General features: G+C 38.9%; 1 protein-coding gene across 1 annotated transcript in view; it reads right to left on the reverse strand.

Moving 5' to 3' along the window:
• Positions 1–25,480, reverse strand: part of TTC27 (tetratricopeptide repeat domain 27) — a 172,042-nt gene that overhangs the window by 21,728 nt on the left and 124,834 nt on the right. Inside the window, exons 14-16 of the mRNA XM_082745658.1 lie at positions 14,866–14,964; positions 11,972–12,024; positions 6,753–6,918 (exon numbers count right to left, since the gene is read on the reverse strand). Coding sequence (XP_082601784.1) covers positions 6,753–6,918; positions 11,972–12,024; positions 14,866–14,964 — 318 coding nt within the window. The remainder of the gene's footprint in view (positions 1–6,752; positions 6,919–11,971; positions 12,025–14,865; positions 14,965–25,480) is intronic.

Genomic DNA, 25,480 nt, shown 5'->3' on the forward strand with positions numbered 1-25,480 from the left:
AATCAAAATTAGGACACAGAAAAAGGAGAAAGTGATATAGTACTCCTTTTATTACAAATATTGAAAAATACAGAATAATTTGTAGCTAACTTCCTACATCTGTATTAAAAGGATTATAAATTTACACATGTACACACACATAACAGAAACAATTAAAATGACAATAACCACATTTATAAAGAACTATACATAAATACATTTTTTTAAGCAAACTAAAATAGAATGAGGTCCAGTAGTGTCAAAGATAAAGAATATCAGAGTTTTTTTGAAAAGCACTCTTTGCTAAACTTGTAGCGTCAAATGAAGTAAACCTTTTTTAGCCAAGGTAAAAATATTCCAGACCACCTATCAATTGTCTTAGTCCATACTGACTAATTGTAATAAAGCATGATGACAGACAGAAATATTCCATGAAGCTAAATACGACCAAGTCCATCAATAGTCTTTAAGTCTGTCCTTCCATGATGATAACATCACTACAGAGCGATTCTCCCCACACCTGCCAGACACTAAACACTGCCATCAGCATTCTAAGACACTTGTAAGGAAAGCATTAACAGGTCCTGCCACATTATCTCACTGTGACTATTTCTCCATTACAGGGTGCTCCAGATGATAATTTGGCCTGAGCTAGTTGCTGGTTATCTGGACGTTATGTTCTCAGTAATATTTCTCCAAATCCAAATGTAAACAGTAAGCTAAGAGCCTTAAGACATCTTCAAAAGTACCATTCAAAGAGCTCTGTTTACAAGCAATATTTCTCATAACAGAAAGTTCCTGGGAATCCTGTGTGTCAAAAACAGGGTACAAGAAGGAAGTCTCAAGAACCCCAAAGCTGCCCTTGTTTCTAAAACCACTTAAGTCTTATAGAAACTAATTTCATACTCACTGAAATATTCATGTGCAGATGAAATAGTGCTGTACCAAAGGAGGAATGTTTCATATTCTGAATTTGGGGAACAAAGGAAGAGTGAGAGGAAAACTAGATTAAAATACTAGCTGGCTAGAAATTGTTTAAAACTTATTTTCCTTCCAGTGCAGTTAACGCACAGCGTTACCCAGTCTCAGGTGCACATTATAGGGGTTCAACGGGCTCCACATATTACAGTGCTCATCACGGTAATCCCCTTCCTCTATTGTACCCTTTCCCCCTGGTGACTATCAGCTTGTTCTCTGTAGTTAAGAGTCTGTTTTTTCAACAGGTAGAAAAGGCAAAGAACAAAACTGTCTTTAAGGAATATCAGTAGATTCCCCAGGGCTGCGTTCTATGACAGGTCATCAATTTCATCTTCTACTTCGTGATGCTGTCTTCAGTGTTCTCCATTCTCCTAGTCAGTCCATCTACACATTTCTATTTTAAAAATCAATATGCTGAACTCCAAGACCTTTCACTGATTATTTTAAAAAGATATGTTATGCACTCATTTCTGAGTATATAAATTTTACTTATTAATAAATTCTTGTTCTGGTTGATTGTAAAAAAAAAAAAAAGAGTCTGTTTTTTAGTTTGTCTCCTTTTTTCCCTTTGTTCATTTTTTTTTTTTGCGTCCTAAATTCCACATGTGAGTGAAATGATATGGTATTTGTCTTTCACTGTCTTATTTCACTCAGCATTACACTTTCTAGAATCCATCCATGTTTTTGCAAATGGCAAGAGTTCATTCTTTTTTATGACTGCATAGTATTCCATCGTGTGTGTGTGCACGCACATGTGCACGTGTGTGTGTGGGTGTGGGTGTACACAAATACATCTTCTTTATCCATTCATCTATCGATGAGCACGTGGGTTGCTTCCCTAATTTGGCTATTGAAAATACTGCCACCATAAACATTGTTATATCTATCCCTTCGAATCAGTGTTTTTGTATTCTTAGGATAAATACCCAGTAGTGCAAATACTGAATCACAGGCTAGTAATATTTTTAACTTTTCGAGGAATCTCCATACTGCTTCCCAGAGTAGCTGCACCAGTTTGCATTCTCACCAACAGCACACGAGGCTTCCTCTTTCTCTGAATCCTGGCCAACACTTGTCGCTTAGCTGGCCATAAATTTAAACTAAATCCTAATAAATTTCTTTAGAAAACCAAAAAATTGTCACTTTAGTTCAGGATTAGAATTTTAAATGGAAATCAGAATGTGATTTTTTTCCATGGGTAAAAATTCCTCATGATTAGATTTGCTTGAAGGAGTGAAAAGCTCCATGAACACCAAAATATGTTTGAAAAATCTAAGATAAAAGTTCCATCAAAATATCTCAATATGTGCGGCGCCTGGGTGGCTCAGTGGGTTAAGCCGCTGCCTTCGGCTCAGGTCATGATCTCAGAGTCCTGGGATCAAGTCCCACATCGGGCTCCCTGCTCAGCGGGGAGCCTGCTTCCCTCTCTCTCTCTCTCTGCTTGCCTCTCCCTCTACTTGTGATTTCTCTCTGTCAAATAAATAAATAAAATCTTTAAAAAAAAAAAAAAAGAATTAAAAAAAAAAATATCTCAATATGTGTTACAAGAAGTTTGCAGGGGGGTAGAGTGGGGTTTCTCTTAAGACTTTTTTTTCCCTTTTCTGAAAAATGCTCAAAATGCATCTCTATGCGTTCAGAACTAAGGTTGGATAAATGGAAAGAAAAAAGTAATCCTTTGTTATAGAATCATTCTTTACATCAAATAAGCTTTGCTTCCTCTTTTGGTCTTCATTAAAAACTTAAGAAAAAACATTTTTACTTCAAAATGAATTGTATTGACTGAGAACTGTCCAGAATTCCACAGAATACACTATTGTGTGAGTCTCTTCATTATTTTTCAGGCAAGCCTACTGAAGGATTTCTAAGCATGTGTTCTTACAATTCCAATGAATTAGTTTCAGTATACAACATGCAAAATCAACAACTGAAAGTTTCATCTTCAGAATCAAACACAGGTTATTTTTGCCAGAGTTTTCTCCTTGGTATCTGTCACTGTGAATACCAATATATTATTCTAAATATCACTTCTCTCCCAGTACAGTTACAGATACTCAAATACACCAGTATTATTCTAGACATGTGTAAGAATTTATTTCCATCCTGAGAGAGAAGGAGATTCCTAAGCTGGGAATGGTGGGAGAGACAGAAGAACAACTGAAGATGGTCAATACATTTCCAGCTAACTTAATTACAAGAGACTGGAATGATCAAGGCTAAACCTATTTTACTCTAAACCATCTTCAGTAAAGCAAATGTTTCATTTTGTCTCACCTTTCTTTTGGAATCGAGTCCTCTCGGGTCCAACATAGCTAGATGGCATGGCATATTTGATACATAGAAGTCAACTGAAATCAGCAATATCTTGATGACTTTATAATTCTTTATGATGTGAAAGCAACAGCTTTCAGAACAATCTTTGAACAATTATTTTGATAGCATTAGCTTCCTTAAAACAAAGCAGGAAGATACATACATATGTTCCAGAGTCCAACATACCTTATGAATGTCCAAATCTATCCCATAAAGCCATGATAAGAAATTAGTTAATACACATCGAGTGCTTAGAATAGTGTCTGGCACACTTTTTTTTCCCTTTTCTGAAAAATGCTCAAAATGCTTAGAATAGCCAGCCCTCAATACGTGTTAGTTATTACAACTCTACCATGCCCCACCTTGACCTGCTTTATGTGCCTTGAAAAGCACAGGAGAATAAGTGAGAGATAAAAACAGAAAAGACCCCCCCCCCCCCACATGCTTCGTGCTCATGTACCATAACCACTCAAGTCCATCTCTCACAGAAGAGGGGCTTAACCTCTTCTGTTGGGTTCCTTATATAAAACCAACTCCAAGAGTGCCAAGCATAGAAGGATGATCAGTATTTTCTCAGTAAAATCCAAAAAGCTAGTCTGGTAAGTCAATTATTACTAATCCTTCGGAGATCTGAAGGATTGCTGTGAGTTAAAACATGGATTCAGGGGGGGAATTCCACCAGCAACAGAAAGAAAACCAGATCAGTTAGAGACCAGGAACACATGAGAGAAGATTAATGGGATGAGACTGACCAAGGAGTCAGTTCTCAGACACCTCAGGCAGACATGACATCCCCAGCAGCAACACTGGCAGGGCGACAACTTGGGAGTATCAACCCTTCCAGAACTTCACACCCCTTTCTGATGTGTGTGTGGTTTATTTGGCCGAGCCTACAGGACTCCTTTAGGTTCCCTTCCTGCTCTGATGGTTTATAATTCTAAAGAGTGCTGGGGTTGAGCCAGTGGTGGTGTCTAAATGAGGAGTGCCGGACTTGAATGTTTTGTGCACAATTGTAAAATGTGAAAGAAAAAGAACCCAGAATTTATTTCAAGTATAAAATGGAATAAACTCCCAATATAAACTATTTACATTCTCTCTGAGACTTTAGGAACAGGCTTCAGAATGCTTTCTAGTAAAGAAGGATCATTTTAAAAATTACAGTTGAAGTAAATAGGAGATGAGCACTTTGGGATCTCTGCCCCATCCTCAGTGGTTTGGTAACATACCAAGATCTGTTCAGAGCCTCATCTGTACCCTTTGTCCACAGGCTAAGTGTAGAAGAGAAAGAACTGCCTCCACCGAGAATTTCGGCTCTCTTTACAGGACTGGCAGGAAACCATGCAAATAGATCTGCCAGGGCTCCTAGCTTCTCTCAGATGTAAAATTCAGCTCTGCCTCCATTCATGTTTTAATTGATCTTTATGCTATAGAATTCAAGTCCCTTCTTTCTATAATAGAAGGTCAATATACAATATTTAGAAAGGACAGAAGGGTAAAAGAAAAAGAGAGCTGATTCAAAGGGGTCAACATATGTCCTGGAAGTAGGTACATCTTTCTACTCGAAGCCAAAGATCTTCCAAGTGAATGTCCCAGAAGCTGAGCCTTGAAGTAACATGGCCAGTCATACAACTGAGCTTGCAAGACCATGCATCTAGGTCGAGGACTGGGGCTATAGGGCAGGGCCCAAATAAGGTAAATTTTGGAACAGCTGGAGTACAGATAATACTATGTAGAAATAGTAAGGTATTGTCATATGTCAGATGTTATTTTTGCTTTTTCATAATTTCAACTTCATCATTTTATTTTTTTAAAAGATTTTTATTTATTTATCTGACACAGAGAGAAAGGCAGCAAGAGAGGGAACACAAGCAGGTGGAGTGGGAGAGGGAGAAGCAGGCTTCCTGCTGAGCAGGGAGTCCAATGTGGGGTTCAATCCTAGGACTCTGGAATCATGACCTGAGCTGAAGGCAGACGCTTAACGACTGAGTCACCCAGGTGCCCCCAATGTCATCATTTTAAATAGCATGTGCTGATTAATGCAAATAAAGTGTTGTATTTTCAAGCCCCCTGACTTTGTAACCCCAAGGCGTCTACACAGCCTTGTCTGTGTACAATCTTCAACCACAAGATGACAAACACAATGGCTTCAAGTCTCCTGTGTTTTCTGAAAGGATCTAATACTTTTTTGTACAGTGTTAGACTTAACAATTCTGACTTCATCTCACCAAGAGGACCATTTCACTAAACACTGCAAAGAAAACATTAGTCTTCATTTCTGGATTGTTCAAAACATCTGAAAGTATATAATAAATGCTTGTTCAATGAGTGAATAAATGAGCATGGGGCTTATTCCAGCTATTCCACTGAGATAACCAAAGCAATAAATCACAACAAACATCATTCTATTTCATTTCTGCAAGCTGACTGTATGTACAGAAACCACATATCAAATATTCTTAACTAAGTCACAATAACATTCAGTCTATGACTGCACAGACATATTTGACATTGGAATGTCAGAATATGTAACGAAGAATATTCAACTAGAGGAAAAAAATGCTCATTTTATATATCACATGTGTTTAACAAAATTTTCCTATGTATAGTCAAGGAAACAATTTGTATCACTCAGATGATTCTGGTCACCGATTCTGACGGGACACAGGAGGGTGCAGGGTTGGGGGGTTCCCCACACTACCAACTCAATTCTGACACTATTTCCCCAGAGAGAGCATCAGATCCCACAGATGGAGGTCTCAGTCCTGTAAGACTGCCAATCGCTCCACCTCCCCACTCCATATGCCAGCCCCAAGTCCAGGTTGGCCCTTATACTTGAGAGACTGGAGGTTCCAAACCCCACCCTTTGAATTTGATTAATTTGCTAGAGCAGTAAGTTCACAGAACTCTAATAAACATTTGACTTACTAGATTACCAGTTTATTATGAAAAGATGTAACTTAGGTACAGCCAGACAGTAGAAGTGCATAAGGCAAAGTATGTGGGAAAGGGCATGATGCTTGCATGCTCTTTCGGGGTGCACCATTCTCCTGGCACCTCCACGTGTTCTCCAACCCAGAAGCTCTTTGAACCCTATCCTGTTGGGGTTTTCTGGAAGCTCAGTTACATAGACATGATTGATTAGTCACTGCCATTGGTGACAGAGTTCAATTTCCACACCTACTCCCTTCCCAGGAGGTAATGGGGGGAGAGGAGTGGAGGTTATGGGAATGAGAGTTCCAACCCTCTAATCACATGGTTGATACCCTGGCAACCATCCCCATCCTTAGTGCTTTCCAAAAGTCACCTCATTAACACAACTCAAGACACCTTTACGGCTGTCTTTGCTTAGGAAATTCCAAAGGTTTTTGGAGCCCTGTGCCAGAAACCACAATCAAAGCCAAATACATATTTAGTCAATATCACAATCATATAATGAAGCACGAACATCAATCAGAAGTTGAAAAAACAAAATATGAATATTTTACCTGAACGTCTTTGTATTTGTCTCGTAAGTCCAAGAGCCGGTGATAAGCTTTAATGGCTTCTGAAAATTCCCCAACATCAGTGCTAGTGAGAATGTAGTTTTCCCAGATCTGCCAGTGTTCATAGTTGCACTTGAGAGCTTCTTGCAAAGTTCTAAAAGCTTTTTCTCTGTTGAAGGTCAGATTTTAAAGAGAATGATAATGAATAATCATAGCTAAAGAAACCACAGCTTCAGGCATAAAATGCTAATGTGAACTTCCTGTCAGTACTTAGTCATTCATGTTAATAAACAGAATTTGAGACCCAAACAACCCCAAACCACCTCAAATTTCCCTAAAAAATTTTTTTAAAATTTTAAAGGAGCTCATACGGGACCAATGAATCACTGCCTCTGAAGCTAATAATACACTATACCTTAATTGAATTTAAATTAAAAATTAATAAAATAAAAAATTTAAAGGAGCAAGAAATTGAAAAACATAAACAGGTAGAAACAAAACAAGAACAGGGAGATGTAAATAAAAACCAGTTGGAAATTTTGGAATTGAAAGAGACATTTGAAACAAACAAAACCTCAATAGGTGACAGAACACTAGACGGCACACAGGGAGAAAAGTGATGACCTAGAAAGCAATAGTGAGAAATCCACAAGGAATGCAGATTAAAAAATAAAAGAGGGGTGCCTGGGTGGCTCAGTGGGTTAAAGCCTCTGCCTTGGGGCGCCTGGGTGGCTCAGTGGTTAAGCCGCTGCCTTCAGCTCGGGTCATGATCTCAGGGTCCTGGGATCGAGTCCCACATCGGGCTCTCTGCTCAGCAGGGAGCCTGCTTCCTCCTCTCTCTCTCTCTGCCTGCCTCTCTGCCTACTTGTGATTTCTCTCTGTCAAATAAATAAATAAAATCTTAAAAAAAAAAAAAAAAAAGCCTCTGCCTTCAGCTCAGGTCATGATCTCAGGGTCTTGGGATAGAGCCCCACGTCAGGCTCTCTGCTCAGCGGGGAGCCTGCTTCTTCCTCTCTCTGCCTGCCTCTCTGCTTACTTGTCACCTCTGTCTGTCAAATAAATAAATAAAATCTTTTAAAAGAAATAAAATAAAAGAGCAATAAAAAGAGGAAAGTACGAGAGGTAAGGCTTAAACATACATTTGATAGATATGCCATCATAAATAGATACAGAAAATGTCAGGACAAGGTATTTGAAAAGATAGAGCTGAGCATTTCCCACAACTGAACAAAGATGGAAATTCTATGATCAAAAGTATATTTTTGTACGAAATTTTATAAATAAAGACAAACAACACCTAGGTATATTGTATGAAATTGCAAAATAAAGAAGATAATCCTAAAACCTACAAAAGAATGACAATGAGAATGGCAGATATTTCATTAGCAACAAAAGATGTAGAAAACAAGAGACTAGTACATGTAAAGCACTGCATGAAAATAATTGTCAAGTCTAAAATTTTATAACCAGCTAAACTTACTACTCGAGTAAATGAGAAGTCAAACACTTTCAGATGTACAAGGACTAAATTTATCATCTACTCCCCCTAACTTAAAAGAACTACTGAAGTACCCTCTCTTGCAAAAATAAAAGGGAATTCAGACAGAAAGGGATACAATAAATGATCGATAGTGAGAACAGAAATTGATGAAATATGTCATTATATTTAACAAATTATTGAGAACAAAAATTACTATTTGTTTGTGGAAAAAAAGTATAACTGACCATAATCTCCAAAATTAAATAAGAAATCAACAGTAAATAGCTAAAGTATATATATGCCTGGAAACTTAAAGATGCACTCCTAAAAAAAAAAAAAAAGAAAGAAAGAAAGAAAAGAAAAGGAAACCACAGTGAGTAAACAAAGAGACTCATATTAGAAAATAAAAAATATTTAGAACTTTGAAAATACTATATATCACCAACTGCAGGACATAACTAAAGCAGTATTTTTAGAGGGAAATTTGTGATCTTAAGTGCATTTATTACAAAAAAATGACAATAAATTAGTAAAAACATTCAACTTAACATTATAGAAAAAACCAAACTTAAGAAAGAAAATAATAAATTAAATATAATGGAAGACTAGAAATGATTAACAAAACCAAAAGCTGGCTCTTAGGAAAAAAATGAGACAAATGTGTAACTAAATTCCATTTAGAATAAAAGAAAACGGCACAAATAAGATTAGTAATTTAAATAATTAAATTAAATTAAAATAAATAATTTAAATAATTAAAAAAATAAGCAAATGCTATGATCAAATTATACAAACGAGCTAAAGAAACAGAAAGCCAAATAAATCAATTAAAATTAAAACAAAGGTAGGCAATTTTACAGAAGAGGCATACCAAACCATCAAGGAATTCTTATACAATCCACTTCAAAAAAGAGAAAAAGACTATTAAAACTTGATACCAACAAGGGAATCAACAGAACTTCATGTCACCTTGTCTATAAGTTTAACATCTCAGCAAACAAAAAGATGCTTAATGCTTTACTCCCCTGTCTGGACGAGATTTATAATTCCTTTATGGAACATGAATATTTCACTGGACAATTATAGTAACCTTCTTCAAATGTATGCTGTCAATCTCCTTTTCCAAAGCCATTTTGAGTTTGTTAATTTAGGACTACCAGCTCCACCTCCGTTTCCTTGCTGAGCCCCACAGTGTTTCATCAAGGCATCTCCTCCTCCATGACTTTAAGGCAAATTTTGGAGGGGATAATGGAGATTCTTCTGGCCATCCCAGGCCATGGCTCTGAGAATCACTCCATGAAGCATTTAATCGATTTCTAATGTACCTATGGTACCAATCAAAATAACGTCCTTATAGTCAAGTCCTTTTTAGTCTTCTCATTAGCAGCCAGTTCACTGCAGTTTAATTTTTTTATTCTCTACATTAAACAATTTACCTAAAGCGGTTATCAAACCTACTGATTCATTTATCCCTTGGCCCACCATCTTTCAGAGTTAAAAATGAAGGTACCCTTCTTCAAATTTAGCCTTGAATTGTTCAGGGGGAGAGAGAGAGAGACAGAGAGAGAGAGAGAGTGTGTGTGTGGTGTATCTTTTCCCCTTTCCTGGTTCTGCTCCCTACTCCCATCTCCCACGTAACAACAACTGCTCAGCAGTCGTAGACCGAGATTGCAGTTCTCCCATCTGCATGGGGGTGGGTGAGGCTGGCCTGTTGGAACAGAACTTGACAGGCAGCAGTGTAGGCAGGAGCACTATCCTTTGTCCTACATGTCCTCTCATCCATTGACCACAATCTCCTGGCCTTGGAAGTTTTTGCTATGAATTCCTTTTTCCTAAGTGTGGCTTCTTCGTAAGGATCTTCAGTTCAGGATTCACGTATCTAGCCCACAATGGTTGTGACACTGTGCTATAAAAGTTAAAGATGGAAGATTTTCCCAAAGGACTGGCAGGGATACGATGCCCGGGGAACCAGATGAAATAGCAAAAAGAGCGTGTTAGTGAAGAACCCCGGGAGAGCAAAGGGACAGACAAGATGGTTAAAGGGTCCCTCTTAGGCATGGACAAGATTCTTTTGAGAGAAGCGGTCATAATTCACCCCTGATGTAACAATCTCATGAGTCAAAACTGAGCTATGTCTGGAACCGCAGCAAAGAAAGGAAAGAGCAAAAAGGCTAGAATAAAGCGGTGATTCACCTTTGACCTTACAACCCCACTTTTACACAAAAACCTATTTGTGGAGTTGCAGGAAGACAAGAAAGCACCAAAAAGAAGTTGAACAATGCGCAGTTCCCCCTATGAGGGTAAGTGGAATTCTTAGGGTTAATGGGCTGGAAAACAAGGTAGAGTATCAAAAGCTTCACTACATAGAGAGTTATCAGGGTTACCAGAAAAACCCACTGAGATCACTCTACAACTATGACAGGGATTTCCCCTGCCCCTTGCTTTAAACCAAAAGGTCCCTAGGGAATTTTAACACAATCACTTGCAATCAGGAACATAATACTATTTTCCAAAGAGTGCAGTAGAAAAAACAGTACTTTATTTATGTAGCTTGTCATCCAAGTGCAGCAGAAGTATTTCAGTGTAATGTGGATTTAATGATATCTTCAGAAGTATCTTGTGAATCCACAAAGAAAAATTAAATTAGGTTTGCAAATAAGGCCAAATGAAAATGGAAACAGATCCATCCTCTCCTTCATTTGCTAAAACTCTCGCAATACCAATCCTTGTCTCTTCCCTTCCTTTGGCTTTTTATGGCCGGTCAAGAAGGCCAGTTGGTTGTCCCCTTTATAAATTGGCATGTGCCCCTTTTTTTCCAGACGAGTTATCTCCCGCCTGGACTGTTACAGCAGCTGTCTCCTGACTGGGTTTCCAGCCCCCAGTTTCCTCTCCAGTCTGTCTCACACCGCCACCAGATAAATCTTCCCCAAATGCTTCTTTCTTCATGAAACTGCCCCCACTGAAAGCTCTGGCATCTTACTGCCAACGGGACGATCTCAACTTGTTAGTCAGATCATCAGAACACACTGCAATTTGACTCCAACCTTCTCTGTCTCTACAGACCTCACTATAATCCACGGCTGGTGTAGGTTACTCGCTCTGCATGTGATCACATTTCCCTTTGCCTGAGAGGCTTCCCTCTGTCCCATCTACCCCTTCTTCAAATTTTAGCTTGAGTCCTGCATTCTCTCAGAGGAGTTCCAGAACCAAGACCATAATCCTTCTCTCTTCTGAGACCCACACACAGTGTCTGGCATAGATCGAGGGTTCTACAAATATCACGTACGGTTATTATAGCTCTCCTTCTATTTCCCACTTGATATTTACCATGCACGACTTCTAAAATAACACAGCCTGATATTTTACTTTTTAAATCTATAATTCCTGAAGACACTGGTTCACATTTGTATTTCTCAGTAATACCTAATATGCAGCAAGCAATCAGGAAGAATCCACCAACTGAGTTGACCAACGACAGGTATACATCCTCCTGTCGTGTAATGGAATTAAGGATGCAAAACGTCAGTATCAAATAAGATTCCAAATAATATTTCTTATTTTATTACACAGTAAATGCTTTAGAAAAATAAACTACATTGAGAATTCAAATGGCTATAGTAAGTCATTATAATTCAAAGGTATGGATGGGCCTAGGGGAAAGGAGTAAAGGCACTAAGTTCAGTGGAAAAAAATCTTGTTCATTTTGGAAACTGAGTTCTTCATATTTGTTTGATGTACTTACTTTTGTTTTAGTCGGATATAGGAAGTTGATAAATTGTTCCAAGCTTCAGCATTCTGAAATGATAGAGAACTCAGTTATAGGCTATTCTCGTTTAGGTAATAGCATAGTTCCTACAACCCAAAGTATAACATATTTTTCTAGTCCAAGAGGTGCTCTTTACAACCACAATTTTCATAAGGTATGTTTAAGGTATATGAGAAAATGAAATAAATTAAAATTAACTTTATAATTTAAAACAAAAGTACTCAAGAAACTGACACAACTATTATAGCACTCAGTTGGAATTTAGCTAAGATTTCCAAATTTAAATTTCCAAAGTAACAGGATAATCTGCAATATAATTTACACAGTATATAGATTTATTACAAATTCAAGGTGATGCAGAATATTATTTATCATATCTTAAAAGCCTTTGCTATTTTACCATCATCCTTCATCAGATAGGAGAAGAAAGAAGTATGTGTTCTCCAGTGTTATTTCTAAGTATTTCATCAATCAAACGTACTTCTCTACCTATTCCTCTGTGCCATGACAAAAATAAAGTCATTACATAAATGTTGAATGATATGAATTATGTTTGTTCCTCTCTGTTCAACTCTTCGTAAAATATAGAGTATATAGTTTTCAAGTTCATATGTGTGATTTAAAAATTAATGTCTGCTTGCAGACATTGCACAGCTAGTATCAGACTAGGCTTATTAACATAAAAAGCTACAAGCTGGACAAAATTTAGGGAATAGTTTTTGAAAAGTCACACAACAAACAGCATGGGGCTATGTATGACCCTTGAGAGATGGTAAACTGAGAGATATCTCAACAATCAACCTATACCTCCATCTAGAGGCACTTTCAAGGCTCAGTACAGAGAGGTAGAAACCAAAAGAAGCACAGCAAGTCTTGCTGGGATAAAGAAAGAGACCAGAGTTCAGGACTCAAAAGCTCGCCAGAACTTGCTGGGCAAAAAACAGGGAAGTGAGATCTGTGCAGAGAATAAGCTCCAGAAACATCAATAAGTTTCTCCTTTAGTCCTTGGCTGAATATTAAGCTATATATGTGCCAGGTAAAACTTGAGGCCAGGCAGAGGGCAACTACCAAAGAGCCATGAACTGAAATGGAAATTCTGAAGGACACACAATGTTAGGAGCTCTTTAATTTCCAACCAACCAGTCCAACCAATCATATATCCAATAATGAGGACTTCTATCCAGGATGTATAAAAACCTCCTATGACTCAACATAAAAACAACTAACCCAATCTAAAAAGTGGGCAAAGGGTATCAATAAACATTTATCCAAAGATGTGACACAAATGGCCAATAAGCACATAGAAAGATGCTCAACATTGCTAGCCGTCAGAGCGATGGAAAAATGAAACCACTACGAGATGCCGCCTCCTTGGATGACTTGAAGACAGGTAACAGCAAGTGCTGGTAAAGATCCCGAGAAACTAAGACCCCGCACATCTGCTGGTGGGTATGTAAAATGGTGATTCATAAAACAGTCTGGCAGTTTCTCAGAATTCTGAACACAGAGCTAACACACCCAGGAACTCTACTGGGAGGTACATATCTAAGAAAAACAGAAACGTATGTCCACCTAAAAACTTTTAAATGACTGTTCATAGCAACCTAATTTATCATAGCTAAAAAGTAAAAACACTCGAAATGTCCATCAACTGATGATCAAACAGGTAATGTGTGATATACCCACATAAAAGAATATTATCTGACCACAAAAAGGAAAAAACTACTGATACAAGCAACAGCATGGGTGAACTGTGAAAACACAGAACAAAGTGAAAGAAGCCACGAAAGACCACAGAGCATGTGATTCCATTTATACGAAACGTCCAGGATAGGCAAATCTAGAGATAGAATGTACTTTAGTGGTTGCCTGGGGCAGGAGGCAGAGGGTGGGAAGTGGAAAGTGTTTGGAAGAAAGGAGGAGTGACGGCTAATGAGTACAGGGGGTTCTTTTTATGAAAATGAAATGTTCTAAAATTGATTGTGGCAATGGTTGCACAATTCTGAATATATTAAGAAATCCTCCTTTAGGGGCGCCTGGGTGGCTCAGTGGGTTAAGCCTCTGCCTTCGGCTCAGGTCATGATCTCAGGGTCCTGGGATCGAGTCCCGCATCGGGCTCTCTGCTCAGCAGGGAGCCTGCTTCCCCCTCTCACTCTGCCTGCCTCTCTGCCTACTTGTGATCTCTCTCTGTCAAATAAATAAATAAAATCTTTAAAAAAAAAAAAAAAAAAAAGAAATCCTCCTTTAAATGGAGGAACTATATGGGGTGTGAATTATTTATCATCTCAGTAAAACTATTAAATATAAAAAGACTGTAAATGAAAAGAACTTTCTAGGAATGCAATTAACATAGGCAGCACATGTTACTGAATGACAAAATAGATGTGATATTTTGCTATATACCTCAGGTAAGTATAATTTTGCCTAAAAAACTGTTGCATCAAAATTATTCCCATGAAAAACTTAGCTATTATAAGAAGAAACTTATTTCTAGGTTTATAAATCATTTACTTAATGTGTGACCTTCTGTCAAAGGTATACTTTCTTCCAACACAAAAGGAACTGCTGTTCTTTCATTTTAACATAAAATAATAGAAAATTGGAATTTTTTTGCCTTCTTTTATCTTTTTTTTTTTTTTGAGAGAAGACCATTTAACATGAGATCTACTCTCTCTACAAAATTTTAAGTATACAACACAGTACTGTTAACCACAAGCTCCATGTTGTACAGCGAATCTCTAGAACTTACTCATCTTGTAGAACTGAAACTGTATGCCCACTGTAATTGCTATTCTGAACTACAGTACAATCCAAGTAACTCAGAGAATATCGAAGGGCTGTGAGAAGGAAAGCAGACCGAGAAAACTCACGTCCGGTTCTAGAGTCACACAACGCTGAAATGCCTTCGCTGAACCTCTGTAGTCTTCCAAGGCCAAATAGGCACAGCCAAGAGAAAACCACACCCCCAGCTGCAAGGACAAAAGTTCAAAGTCATTCAAACACATAGAGATATTTATAGGATATTTATTTTACACTTTACGTTCATTTCCATTTGGGAAATTGAGGGGTGGTGGTGAATTTTTTCATATAATTTTCAAAACTAATATAACACCAAAAGCATGTGTAGTATCACTGCACATCTTTTCTGAGAAAGACCATTCTTTGTGTTAACCAAACACCATGAATGCCATCCAGAGCTCTATCTATAAACCCTCATACTATGAATGCGGGATTAATCTAAACTTTTTACTGAGTGTCAACTATCACAGTATCAGCAGATTCACAAGGATAAATGTATGACAAACTTGAGAAGGAGAAAAACTCTTGCTTTCATCTTCAAGTCAGTTCACAAACAATTCTGCAGTTTAACCATGAGCAACTCATGTATCTGCTTAGGCATGCCTGAAAATAATTTGGAGAAAAGCAGGGTGGGAATCTGGATTACCGACCAGCCGTTGAAAATGGAAAGCCCGACTTGAGTCAGCAAGATGTGTTAGCAGAGACATTTAGAAAAAAACAGGTGAATTAGGAAGTAGCTATTGAAATTACAACAGAATTTTTCATATCACAGTGTTTCCTTAAAATTCAATAGCCTCTATCAAAAGGAAGATAAAACCGATAAAAATTCAATGAAACTAGTCAGAAATGCAGCTGTGGGGGTCAAGTTTGCTTTCCTTTCGGATACAGTTAGTAAGGGCAGCAGGAGAAGGTGGCTGAGCGCTGGCTGACTTGCAGGACAAAGGCAGGGAGCAGGCAGACAGGTTTGGTGGCACCCTTCAGGGTGGGAAAGGAAGTGAGGTGCTCTGTTATCTGTCCTTCTGCTAGGCAGTGGCGAACACGGCCCACACACCCCTCCTCCCCCAGCCATTTCCACAAAACGTGTTCCATATGGCTAGTTGAGACCTGAATGGTTTTTAAGCAGATAAAGATTTTTAGCCTGATAATTAGAGATAAGGCCTAGAAAGCAAACATCCTTGGGCAATTTAACACTTTGCCTTGAATTCACAAGATGCTATAAATAACTGCTATCAGGAGCCTTTATGGAGAACAGATTTTGTTCGAGGGATAGGTACTGGCTGAAAAGGGGGTGAGTATGTGTTTGGGGGGAGGGGGAAATGCTAGAGATACTAGGTTGAAGTGAAGTTAGAATTCACTTTTTCAAATCAAGAGACTACCAGAAACTGAAAAATGACCTCATCACACCTTCCTTCTGTCAATTATTTACAGAATGGAGAGACCAAACCACCCTCAGTGATGATACGTTCTGAGCGGGCCTAAAGTCTGATGCTAACTTATAAACGATACATAAAACAAGCTCTCTAACTTCTAACCAAGGTCCAAGTTTGAACATCTGTGTGTTATAGTTCATCAGATACAAGGTACACCTTTTTTTCACCTTTTAACATCTCTGAAATAGATCTGACCCCTTGTCAGAGTTTATTGGAGGCATTTTTTTATACAAGGTGGCACTTAAAATAAATGTGCCTGTTACAACTGATAGCATCTTATATCCCATGTATTGTGGTCACAAGTTTACTTGGAAGGAGGGATACCTCACCAGGGGACTAAAGCAAGAACAATGATAACTGCCCTCAAAGTTCTCAAAACGCATGTGTCGTGCTTGCTCTCTGCAAACAAACTTCCCACAAAACTATTTCCCATGTGTTGTTATTAAAAAAAGAAAAAAAGAAAAAGCAAGTGTAAATTCAAGATGTAAATAAAGAGCTTTATTTTTCAATTCACCTGTGAAGACAAAGGTTACAAATGTCTAAAATTAGCAATTATTCACAGCTCTAAAACAAGCTGGTGGTAAGATTACTATTTACCTTTAAGGTTCTGAAACAAGCCAATGTTTTCTAACCAGTGTCTTAAAACCAAAATAAATTTAATGAAAATCAGGCAGATGACTTAATTTGATAAATAGTATTACGGCACTCTCTTTTTTTTTTTTTTTCACTTGGCATTTGTGTTGTTGTTTTAATAATTTGCATCTGAAGGAAAATTCTAGGATCATTAATTGCTAGTAGATTCCATCTGTTGATAAGATATAATTACATAGAAGATGACTTGCACACACCCTATTCTTTGAAATCATGAAATGGCTTTTTAAAAAACAAACTCTAAGATCTTCTAATTGCTTTTGGCTGATCCACTAAACCATAAATAATGTATTCATACCTTGCTTTTCCATTGAGGTCCTCAGAATTTGGAGGATTAAGGAGAATATTTGGTGCCTCTTACTTTTTTCATTTTAAACTATTAATCCCAATAGTGACTAGCATCTTGATTCAGGTCATGCTCTTAAGAACAGAACATCATAAAAGAAAAAAATCAAAAGCCTCAAAAAAACTTCAAGGATGATTCCCCAAATTAAAACTGTATATGCTTGAATCCCAGAGACCTCTACCTTCCAGTCGAGTGCAATCACGGGGGGGGGGGGGGAATATGATGTTAGTGTCATCCCATTTTCTAAAAGCCACATTTAAAGAGTAGAAGGGAACAGGTGAAATTAATTTTAGTGACATTTTATTTAACTCTACAAATCCAAATAGTCTCATTTCAACATGGTATCAGTAGGCAAAATTATTGAAATATTTTATATTCATGGTTCTCATACCAAGTCTTTGAAATCTGCTATGTACTCGGCACTTACAGCACATCTCAGTTTTGACTTTAGCTACATTTCAAGTGTGTTCAACTGCCAGACTGGCTAGTGGCCACCACACTGGGCAGCACAGTTCTACACAGTTTCTACAAAACATTGACAAAGACCCCAGCATGCCTTGCATCCCTCCTTTCTTTCTTCAGTAAAGATCTAGCTCCTTGGGACACGTGGCTGGCTCGGTCAGTGGAGCATGTGACTCTTGATCTTGGGGTTGTGACTGTGAGCCCCACACTGGGTATAGAGATTACTTAAAAATAAAATCTTAAAAAAAAAAAAATCTACTTCTTCTGGCTGAGACCCTCCCTTAGGCTCCTACCTTTCATATGCTATAGTCTCTCCTATTCCTCTCTATACAATAGCAATGAGAATATTAGCACTTAATGAGCATGTACAATGTGTGCCAAGAATGGATACCAGGAGCTTTCCACACATTACCTCATTGCTTCCTCACAAGAGCCTCGCAAGATAGTAAACAGTACCCTCATTAGAGAGATGATAAGGGGTCACAAAGTCAGTCAGTGACACAGGAGAAACCTGACCCAGTCAATGGGAGTGCAGAGCCCATGTCTACAGTGGGAGGCACTGTACCATTCTGCCCACATTCAGCCAAGACTGATGGCAATACCATCCTTGTCACCAATACAGTGAGAAAGGAACAGAAGAACTCAGTCAACAGGGGCTGGGAAACTCAGCAGATCAATTTTTTAAGAACTGGAGTCTATCCCCTCAAAGCTCTCTTTAGGCAAGTGGACACTGATGAAGCTCAAGGGATGACCATATTCAGGCGCAGGGAAGAGCTGAAAGGCAAACGTCTTATCAAAGGGACTGGGCAGGAACAGAGACAGAGAATCATGGGCAGAGAAGCTGACTGAGATATCCGTAGAGCTTATTCCAGGGCGAACTGTGAAGGCAAGCTAGTTATCGTTAGGGCAATCATCTTCAGAAGCTGACAGTCTAGCTTGTTTCTCTGAGGGAGCCAATACAGAAACACAAAAGCAAGACAACTACTTATTTTGAATGAGAAGATATATGAACTTAAAGAATGGTTTAGAATTATTTTTAAAAATAGGGGCGCCTGGGCAGCTCAGTTGTTAAGTGTCTGCCTTCGGCTCAGGTCATGATCCCAGGGTGCTGGGATCGAGCCCCGCATCAGGCTCCCTGCTTGACGGGAAGTCTGCTTCTCCCTCTCCCTACCCCCCTGCTTGTGTTCCCTCTCTCGTTGTGTCTCTGTCAAATAAATAAATAAAATATTTTAAAAAATAAAATTATTTTAAAAATAAAGTAAAGGACAAGAATGGTTGAGAATGAGATCTCTCTCTGAGTTCCTCTCACAAAGCCCCCTGGAAGAAGAGTGGAATAGAGGGGAAGACAGGTGAGTGGGATTCGAGAAGCTCGGAGTAACTTAACCTCAGAGTCTCAGTCACCCAATTGTTAAGTAGGGATTTGATGAAGCAAAATTCCAAGGCTTCTTCACACCCAAGATCCTGAAAACGCAGGGGTGACTGGGTTCAAAGGTACATTAGTGCCATCTAGTGGCAAAGTAGAGTACCCCGATGATACAAACCAGAAAGGCAGCAGGTTTGAGGGGCATAAGCCATTCAATTAGGAGCCTTAGAAATCAGTTCAAAAGAGGCAGAGAGAGGAGGGGCGCCTGGGTGGCTCAGTGGGTTGGGCCACTGTCTTCAGCTCAGGTCATGATCTCAGGGTCCTGGGATTGAGTCCTGAATCGGGCTCTCTGCTCAGCAGGGAGCCTGCTTCTCCCTCTCTTTCTCTCTCTCTGCCTGCCTCTCTGCCTACTTGTGATCTCTCTCTGTCAAATAAATAAATAAAAAATAAAATCCTTAAAAAAAAAAAAAAAGAGGCAGAGAGGAAAACAAGGCATAGAAAGGAAGTAATTTGCTTCAAGCCACACAAAGGTTCCTGGTTCCTGGTGTGCAACAGGTGTGACGAAGACAGAAATCACAATATGTATTAACCTCGATAATTAAAATAGAAATTAAGCCATGTTTTTGTTTTTGTTTTTTAAAGAAACTAAATAGTTTGCCACTTTGAAGGCTAACATACACTAAGCACCACTAGGCAATGGGCTTGGATTATTTTTACAATTAAAAAGTTAATTTTTTTACAAGAGTCTTAAAGCACATCTACAGTAGGTACCATTTGCTTGTATATTACAATTTTCTTTCTTAAATGATGAGTCTATTACTCAAATTTCCTTCCTCCTCAGGATTTCTGCAGAACGAATGGTCAGCAGCCTCACACTTTTGCTAGTTTTCCTCACTGGACTGACCCGAATTGTTCAGCTGTCACGTATAACGGTCAACACGTTAGAAGCAATCCTCAAGGCCGCGCTGCACTCTCCATCGCCTCCTCTTACGTCCCTGACTCATTCCCATGACCCCGAATGTAGATAAGTGGTTGAATGTGGTTTCCTTAAACAGGAAATGACCCAAGACAAATCCAAGAGCGATACCAATGTTCTTGGGTGACAGCTTTTCCTGAAGTGATGCCTGGGGCTCATATTCTTCTCAAATTCTTTTATAACCAAATTTCTCATATACTGAATAGGCAGTTCTCCTTCCTAAGGAAACACACGTCCTCAGCTTTGAGCTTCTCTTTCTCTCTAAAGGAAAAGCGTCCTCTATTGCAGTGTCTTGTTTAAACTATGGAACCAAATAAACTTTGCACAGACTTTTTTTCTTTTTACTAGACAGGCTATTCCTTGTTCAGTGCCCTGCTCTTACTCCTCCCCTCGATTTGGTTACCACCGGTATTTGCCCACTCCTTCCAGAGAATTCGCAACGTGAGGTAGTTCAAGCATTCACATGTCATCTGAACATGAGACTCTCCTGCTGGGTGTATCTCCCTTTTTCTAGGCTACAGATAATGGGACAACGCTGATTTCCTTCCACTGCTATTACCGCACGGCAACAAGGAGGCAAGAGAGAAAGTCCATGATGTACCATCCATGCCTGAGAACTATGGGCCTGGAAATATCTAGACACTGCACATACATAGGCTCGAATGTCCCCTGTGGCACACGGAGACAGGTATTATAATCTCCACTTTACAAGTAAGGAAACTGAAGCTCAGAAAGATGAGGTGGCCGACCTACAGTCCGTTCTTTGTGGCCACCAGAATTCAGAATTAGGTTTGGGCGCCAAGGCTCCCGGCCTCCCTGCTGCCCTGGGAGTCACAGCTACCACCCAGATGTTCACTGCAGCGCTCGTGTTTCCTGGCAGTTACGCAAGTGAGACTTTAAGAGGTTCATTTTTTATTGCTTACCAATATGAAAAAGGAAGAACAAAAAGGAAAGAATCTCTTTTTTCTCTACATATTACTCACATATGTTCATTCTGTCTTCTCCATTGGAATGTAAGCTTCAATTCCTCGACTCGTTCCACCAGAGCTAATACCAGTTCACAAAAGGAACTCTTTTAACCCCATTTCCAATAAAAACATTTTCTTTCAAAAACTTTGATAATGTCAAAAATGGACCGCTACAGATCAAGGACGAACAAAATTCCAAAGATAATTATCAATGCTGCCAGAGTCTTGTGTCACATATGGAGCCTTCTGTATAGCATGGGCTGGAAGGGCTGCCTCAGACCCTCTAAAGTTCCACAGCCTTGCAGAGACACTCAAGGCTATGTGCTGGATCATTCCAAAACAACCAAGTTAGAACCTCTCTTTGCTCCTGATGAAAATCCCAGTGGTTCTTCATGAAAGGAAGAAAATAATTCAAATGACAGTTTTGTGTTCAAACCTTTCCATAACTTCTTTTTTAAAGACTTTATTTATTTAACTTTAGGTTTTATTTATTTTTAAGATTTTTGTTTATTTCTTAAATTAGAGAGAGAGAGAGCCAGCTCATGAATGGGGAAGGGGCAGAGGGGGAGAATCTCAAGCAGACTGTGCTGAGCGTAGGGCCCAATGAGGGGCTTGATCTCACGACCCTGACACCGTGACCTGAGTGAAAACCAAGAGTTGGACACTTAACTTACTGAGCCACGTAGGTGCCCCTCGTAACTTCTAACCAGACCTCAACCAAATTCACCATTACTTCCTAACAATGTCCTCTACAGACAAGAGGAAAGAGCTTAAGAGTCAGCGCTCTGGAACCACAAAGTCCAGGTTCAAATCCTAGCTCCACCCGTCATAAGCTGTGGGAACTGGTGCAAATTACTTAACCTTCTGTTTCCTTATTTGTTAAATGAGAGTAAAAATAGTAAGTACCTCAAGGATTGTAGTGAGGATTAAAAACACATGCAAATGCTTAGACTAGTACCTGGCACCTAGTAAACACTCAGTATTTAGCTGCTATCATCATCATCATCACCATTACAACTGAATAAAAAATAAACAGTGAAAACCAATAGTTGTCAAGAAATCTTTGTTGGCTCCACGGCCAGTTTTTGCATCTGCTAGTCTCCTTTCCTGAAACATGTTTTTCCAACTTTGCCTCCCATCCAAATCCCAACCATTCTTCCCAGTTCAGAACATCTGCATCGGGGCACCTGGGTGGCTTGGTCGTTAAGGGAATGCCTTCAGCTCAGGTCATGATCCTAGGGTCCTGGGAACAAGCCCCACATCGGGCTCCTTGCTCTGTAGGAGGCCTGCTTCTCCCTCCCCCACTCCCCCTGCTTGGGTTCCCTCTCTCGCTGTGTCTCTCTCTGCCAAATAACTAAAATCTTAAAAAAAAAAAAAAAAAAGAAAAGAACATCTGCATGAGGCCTTCACATCCCCATTCATACTGCCATCACTAGGCATCCAAAGCATGCTGTCTATTTACTCTACTCCCTGGCCACATACAAAGTTATTTCTGCCTCCTCTCCTCATTTAGCCCATAGAAACCACAGGAGGGCAAGAGGCCATGTCTTAACACAATTCTTCCGTAGCCTCCTCAATATCTCAAAATGGTTTACTCTTACATTCCAGCTTTGACTACAGAAGACGGTTCATAGAAATTGCTATTATAATAGTAATGCTCTCATATTCCTTCCAGGGTCATTAGAAACATTATTCCTTTTCTAGGGCCAATACCTTCATCTCTTCTGCTCATTTCACTCTTCCTTAGAATGATCTTCCCTAGTTACCCTTCCCTGTCTATATAACTTTCACTCTCTCCACCCGCTGGATTCACTTTCTCCTTTATCCACTGCCCTCAACCATGTAAAGGTCTCCAGTATCCTGCAAAGATTTATCTGCTTCTTCTGCCCTTGTACATGACATTTTGACTCTTATCTCTTCGACATGCTCCCAGTATGAACAGTCTACCCATGCTATATCCTTCTCCTCACGTGCCACCCACTCTAAACCTTCTGAAGCTGGCTCTGAAGGTCATTAGTGAGCTCTAATCCAATGACCTCTTCTTGGCCCTCTCTGGACTTCATCACTACAATGTGACATTACTCACTAACACTTTTTCCTTTAGTTCCCATGAATCCCTAGCCCTCTGACCAAGAGGGGTATATTTTGTTCAAATGGTGTATTTTGTTTGAATCTTTTTTCACTGGTGCTATTTCTTCTACCTTCCTCCAACTGCTGCTCAAAGATCAGGATTTTGCTCAGTGTTCTCTTCCAAGATTTTGTGTAAAGAATTTATTCACGGGGCACCTGGGTGGCTCAGTGGATTAAGCTGCTGCCTTTGGCTCAGGTCATGATCTCGGGGTCCTGGGATCGAGTCCCGCTTCGGACTCTCTGCTCAGCAGGGAGCCTGCTTCCCTCTCTCTCTCTCTCTCTGCCTGCCTCTCTACCTACTTGTGATCTCTCTCTGTCAAATAAATAAATAAAATCTTAAAAAAAAAAAAAGAATTTATTCACTTGCATGGCTTTATCTTACTTCCACAAAAAAAAGCCCCAAATCTGCAAGCTCAATTCTGGCCTTCCTACTGGGCTCGGTCTCTTATGTCCAATGAACGATCAGCCATCTCTGCTTAGATGCAGCAACATGCCTTCATAGTCAATATCCAAAATCACATCACCTCCTGTAAAAGATATTTTTCCTTCTTCTAAAATCTCTATATTTTATCAACAGGGACATCTTCCTTTTTCATCAGACAAGTGAGAAAACTGGCGTCCTCTCGTATTCCAGCTCTCCCTCTATCCTGCCAGTCCAAACGATTAAGTCTGAGGAGACTTCCCCTTGTAAGGAGGCTTCAACCTGTTCTATCTTCCCACTCTCACTGCCCACTCATCCGTAACATTCATTCTTTATTTAAACTTCCTATAATCCTATTTTTGTCCTATCACTCTTTTATTCAAAACCACAACAGACTTCCACATCTACAGGGTTAGATAATCCTGAAGAGGGGCATGTAGGTCCCTTCACAGTCTAGTTCTAGCCATATCACTCCCTGGTGGAGACTCTCCACTCTCCACTGACAGACAGGATGACACAGCTGAATTCATTCCCACATCCGTGTCTGTATGTGGTAGGTTCTAGATAATGCTAAGTTAGGCAACCATGTAATATACTGTCCAAACTGCAACATTTTTGAAAATGAAACAGAGCATTAGAAAATAATTAAAGTCACATATCTTTAAAAAGGCTTTATTTATTGACCAACAAATTGCTGAGCAACAAAATTGGTTTTATTGTATCAGGGGAACTTTGAGAAGGTTCTATTCAAAATGAAAAATAAAAATATGTTAAGGCAAAAATATTTAAATGCTGATTACCTGAAATTTAGATATAACAAAAGGAACTTAATCAAGCTATACATTTGCACATTTCTGTAATATATTACAGAATTAAAATCACTGAAATTTTGTTAGTAGATATTCATAAACTTTAATCATTTTCTTAGTCATATCTAATCTAGTATCGTTATCACTGTTGTTTTTCTGGTTAATTCCTGTTTTTGATACGATCTTAGCACTTAGAATTTTCTCATAAAAGTACCTGTCTACTCCAACATTTTTCATTGTTAATTGTCATTATTTATTATTATTATAAATAATTTATAATATATTATATATTATATAATTATTAATATATTATAATAAATTATAAATAAATGTATTGTTATTAATACATTTAATATTACTAAAACTTTTGACTCACTCTTGTCTGTAGGTCATAATAATTTTAGTTGAGAAAATATTCTTTCTAAGTATAGTGAGGAAAAGTTAAAAATAGAACTACTATATGACCCAGCAAATTCCACTTTGGGGTATTTATCTGAGGGAACTGAAATCAGGACTTAGAGAGGTATCTGCCCCCTCACCTTCACTGCACTATTATTCACAATAGCCAAGGCATGTAAACAATCTAATTGCCTGCGAATGGATGGATGGATAAAGAAAACGTGGACACACACACCTGCACGCGCACACACACACACGCAGAATGTTATCCAGCCATAAAGAAGAAGGAAATCCTGCCTTTTGTGCCAACGTGGATGCACTCTGAGGACATTATGCTACATGAAGTAAGTCAGACAGAGAAGGACAAATGACTCTATGTTCTCACTTGTATGTGGAATCTAAAACAGCTGAACTCTCTAGCTGAAGAAACTGATGGTTGCCAGGGGCTGAGAGGGTAGGGGAGACGGGGAGATGCTGGTCGAAGGGCACAGGCTTTCAGTTAGAAGTTGAGTAAATTCCGGAGTTCTAACATTTTAGCATGGTGATTATAGTTAGCAATACTGTATCGTATGCTTGAAAGTTTCCAAGAGAATAGATTTTAAATATTATCAACACACACAGACATACATACACACAGGTAATTATGTAAGGTGAGAGAGGTATTTAACTAATGCTACAGTGATAAGCATTTTGCAATATATTAAGTATCAGTCACATTGTATACCTTCAAT

Source organism: Mustela nivalis (genome assembly GCF_964662115.1).
Source record: "Mustela nivalis genome assembly, chromosome: 8".
Taxonomy (NCBI): Eukaryota; Metazoa; Chordata; class Mammalia; order Carnivora; family Mustelidae; genus Mustela; species Mustela nivalis.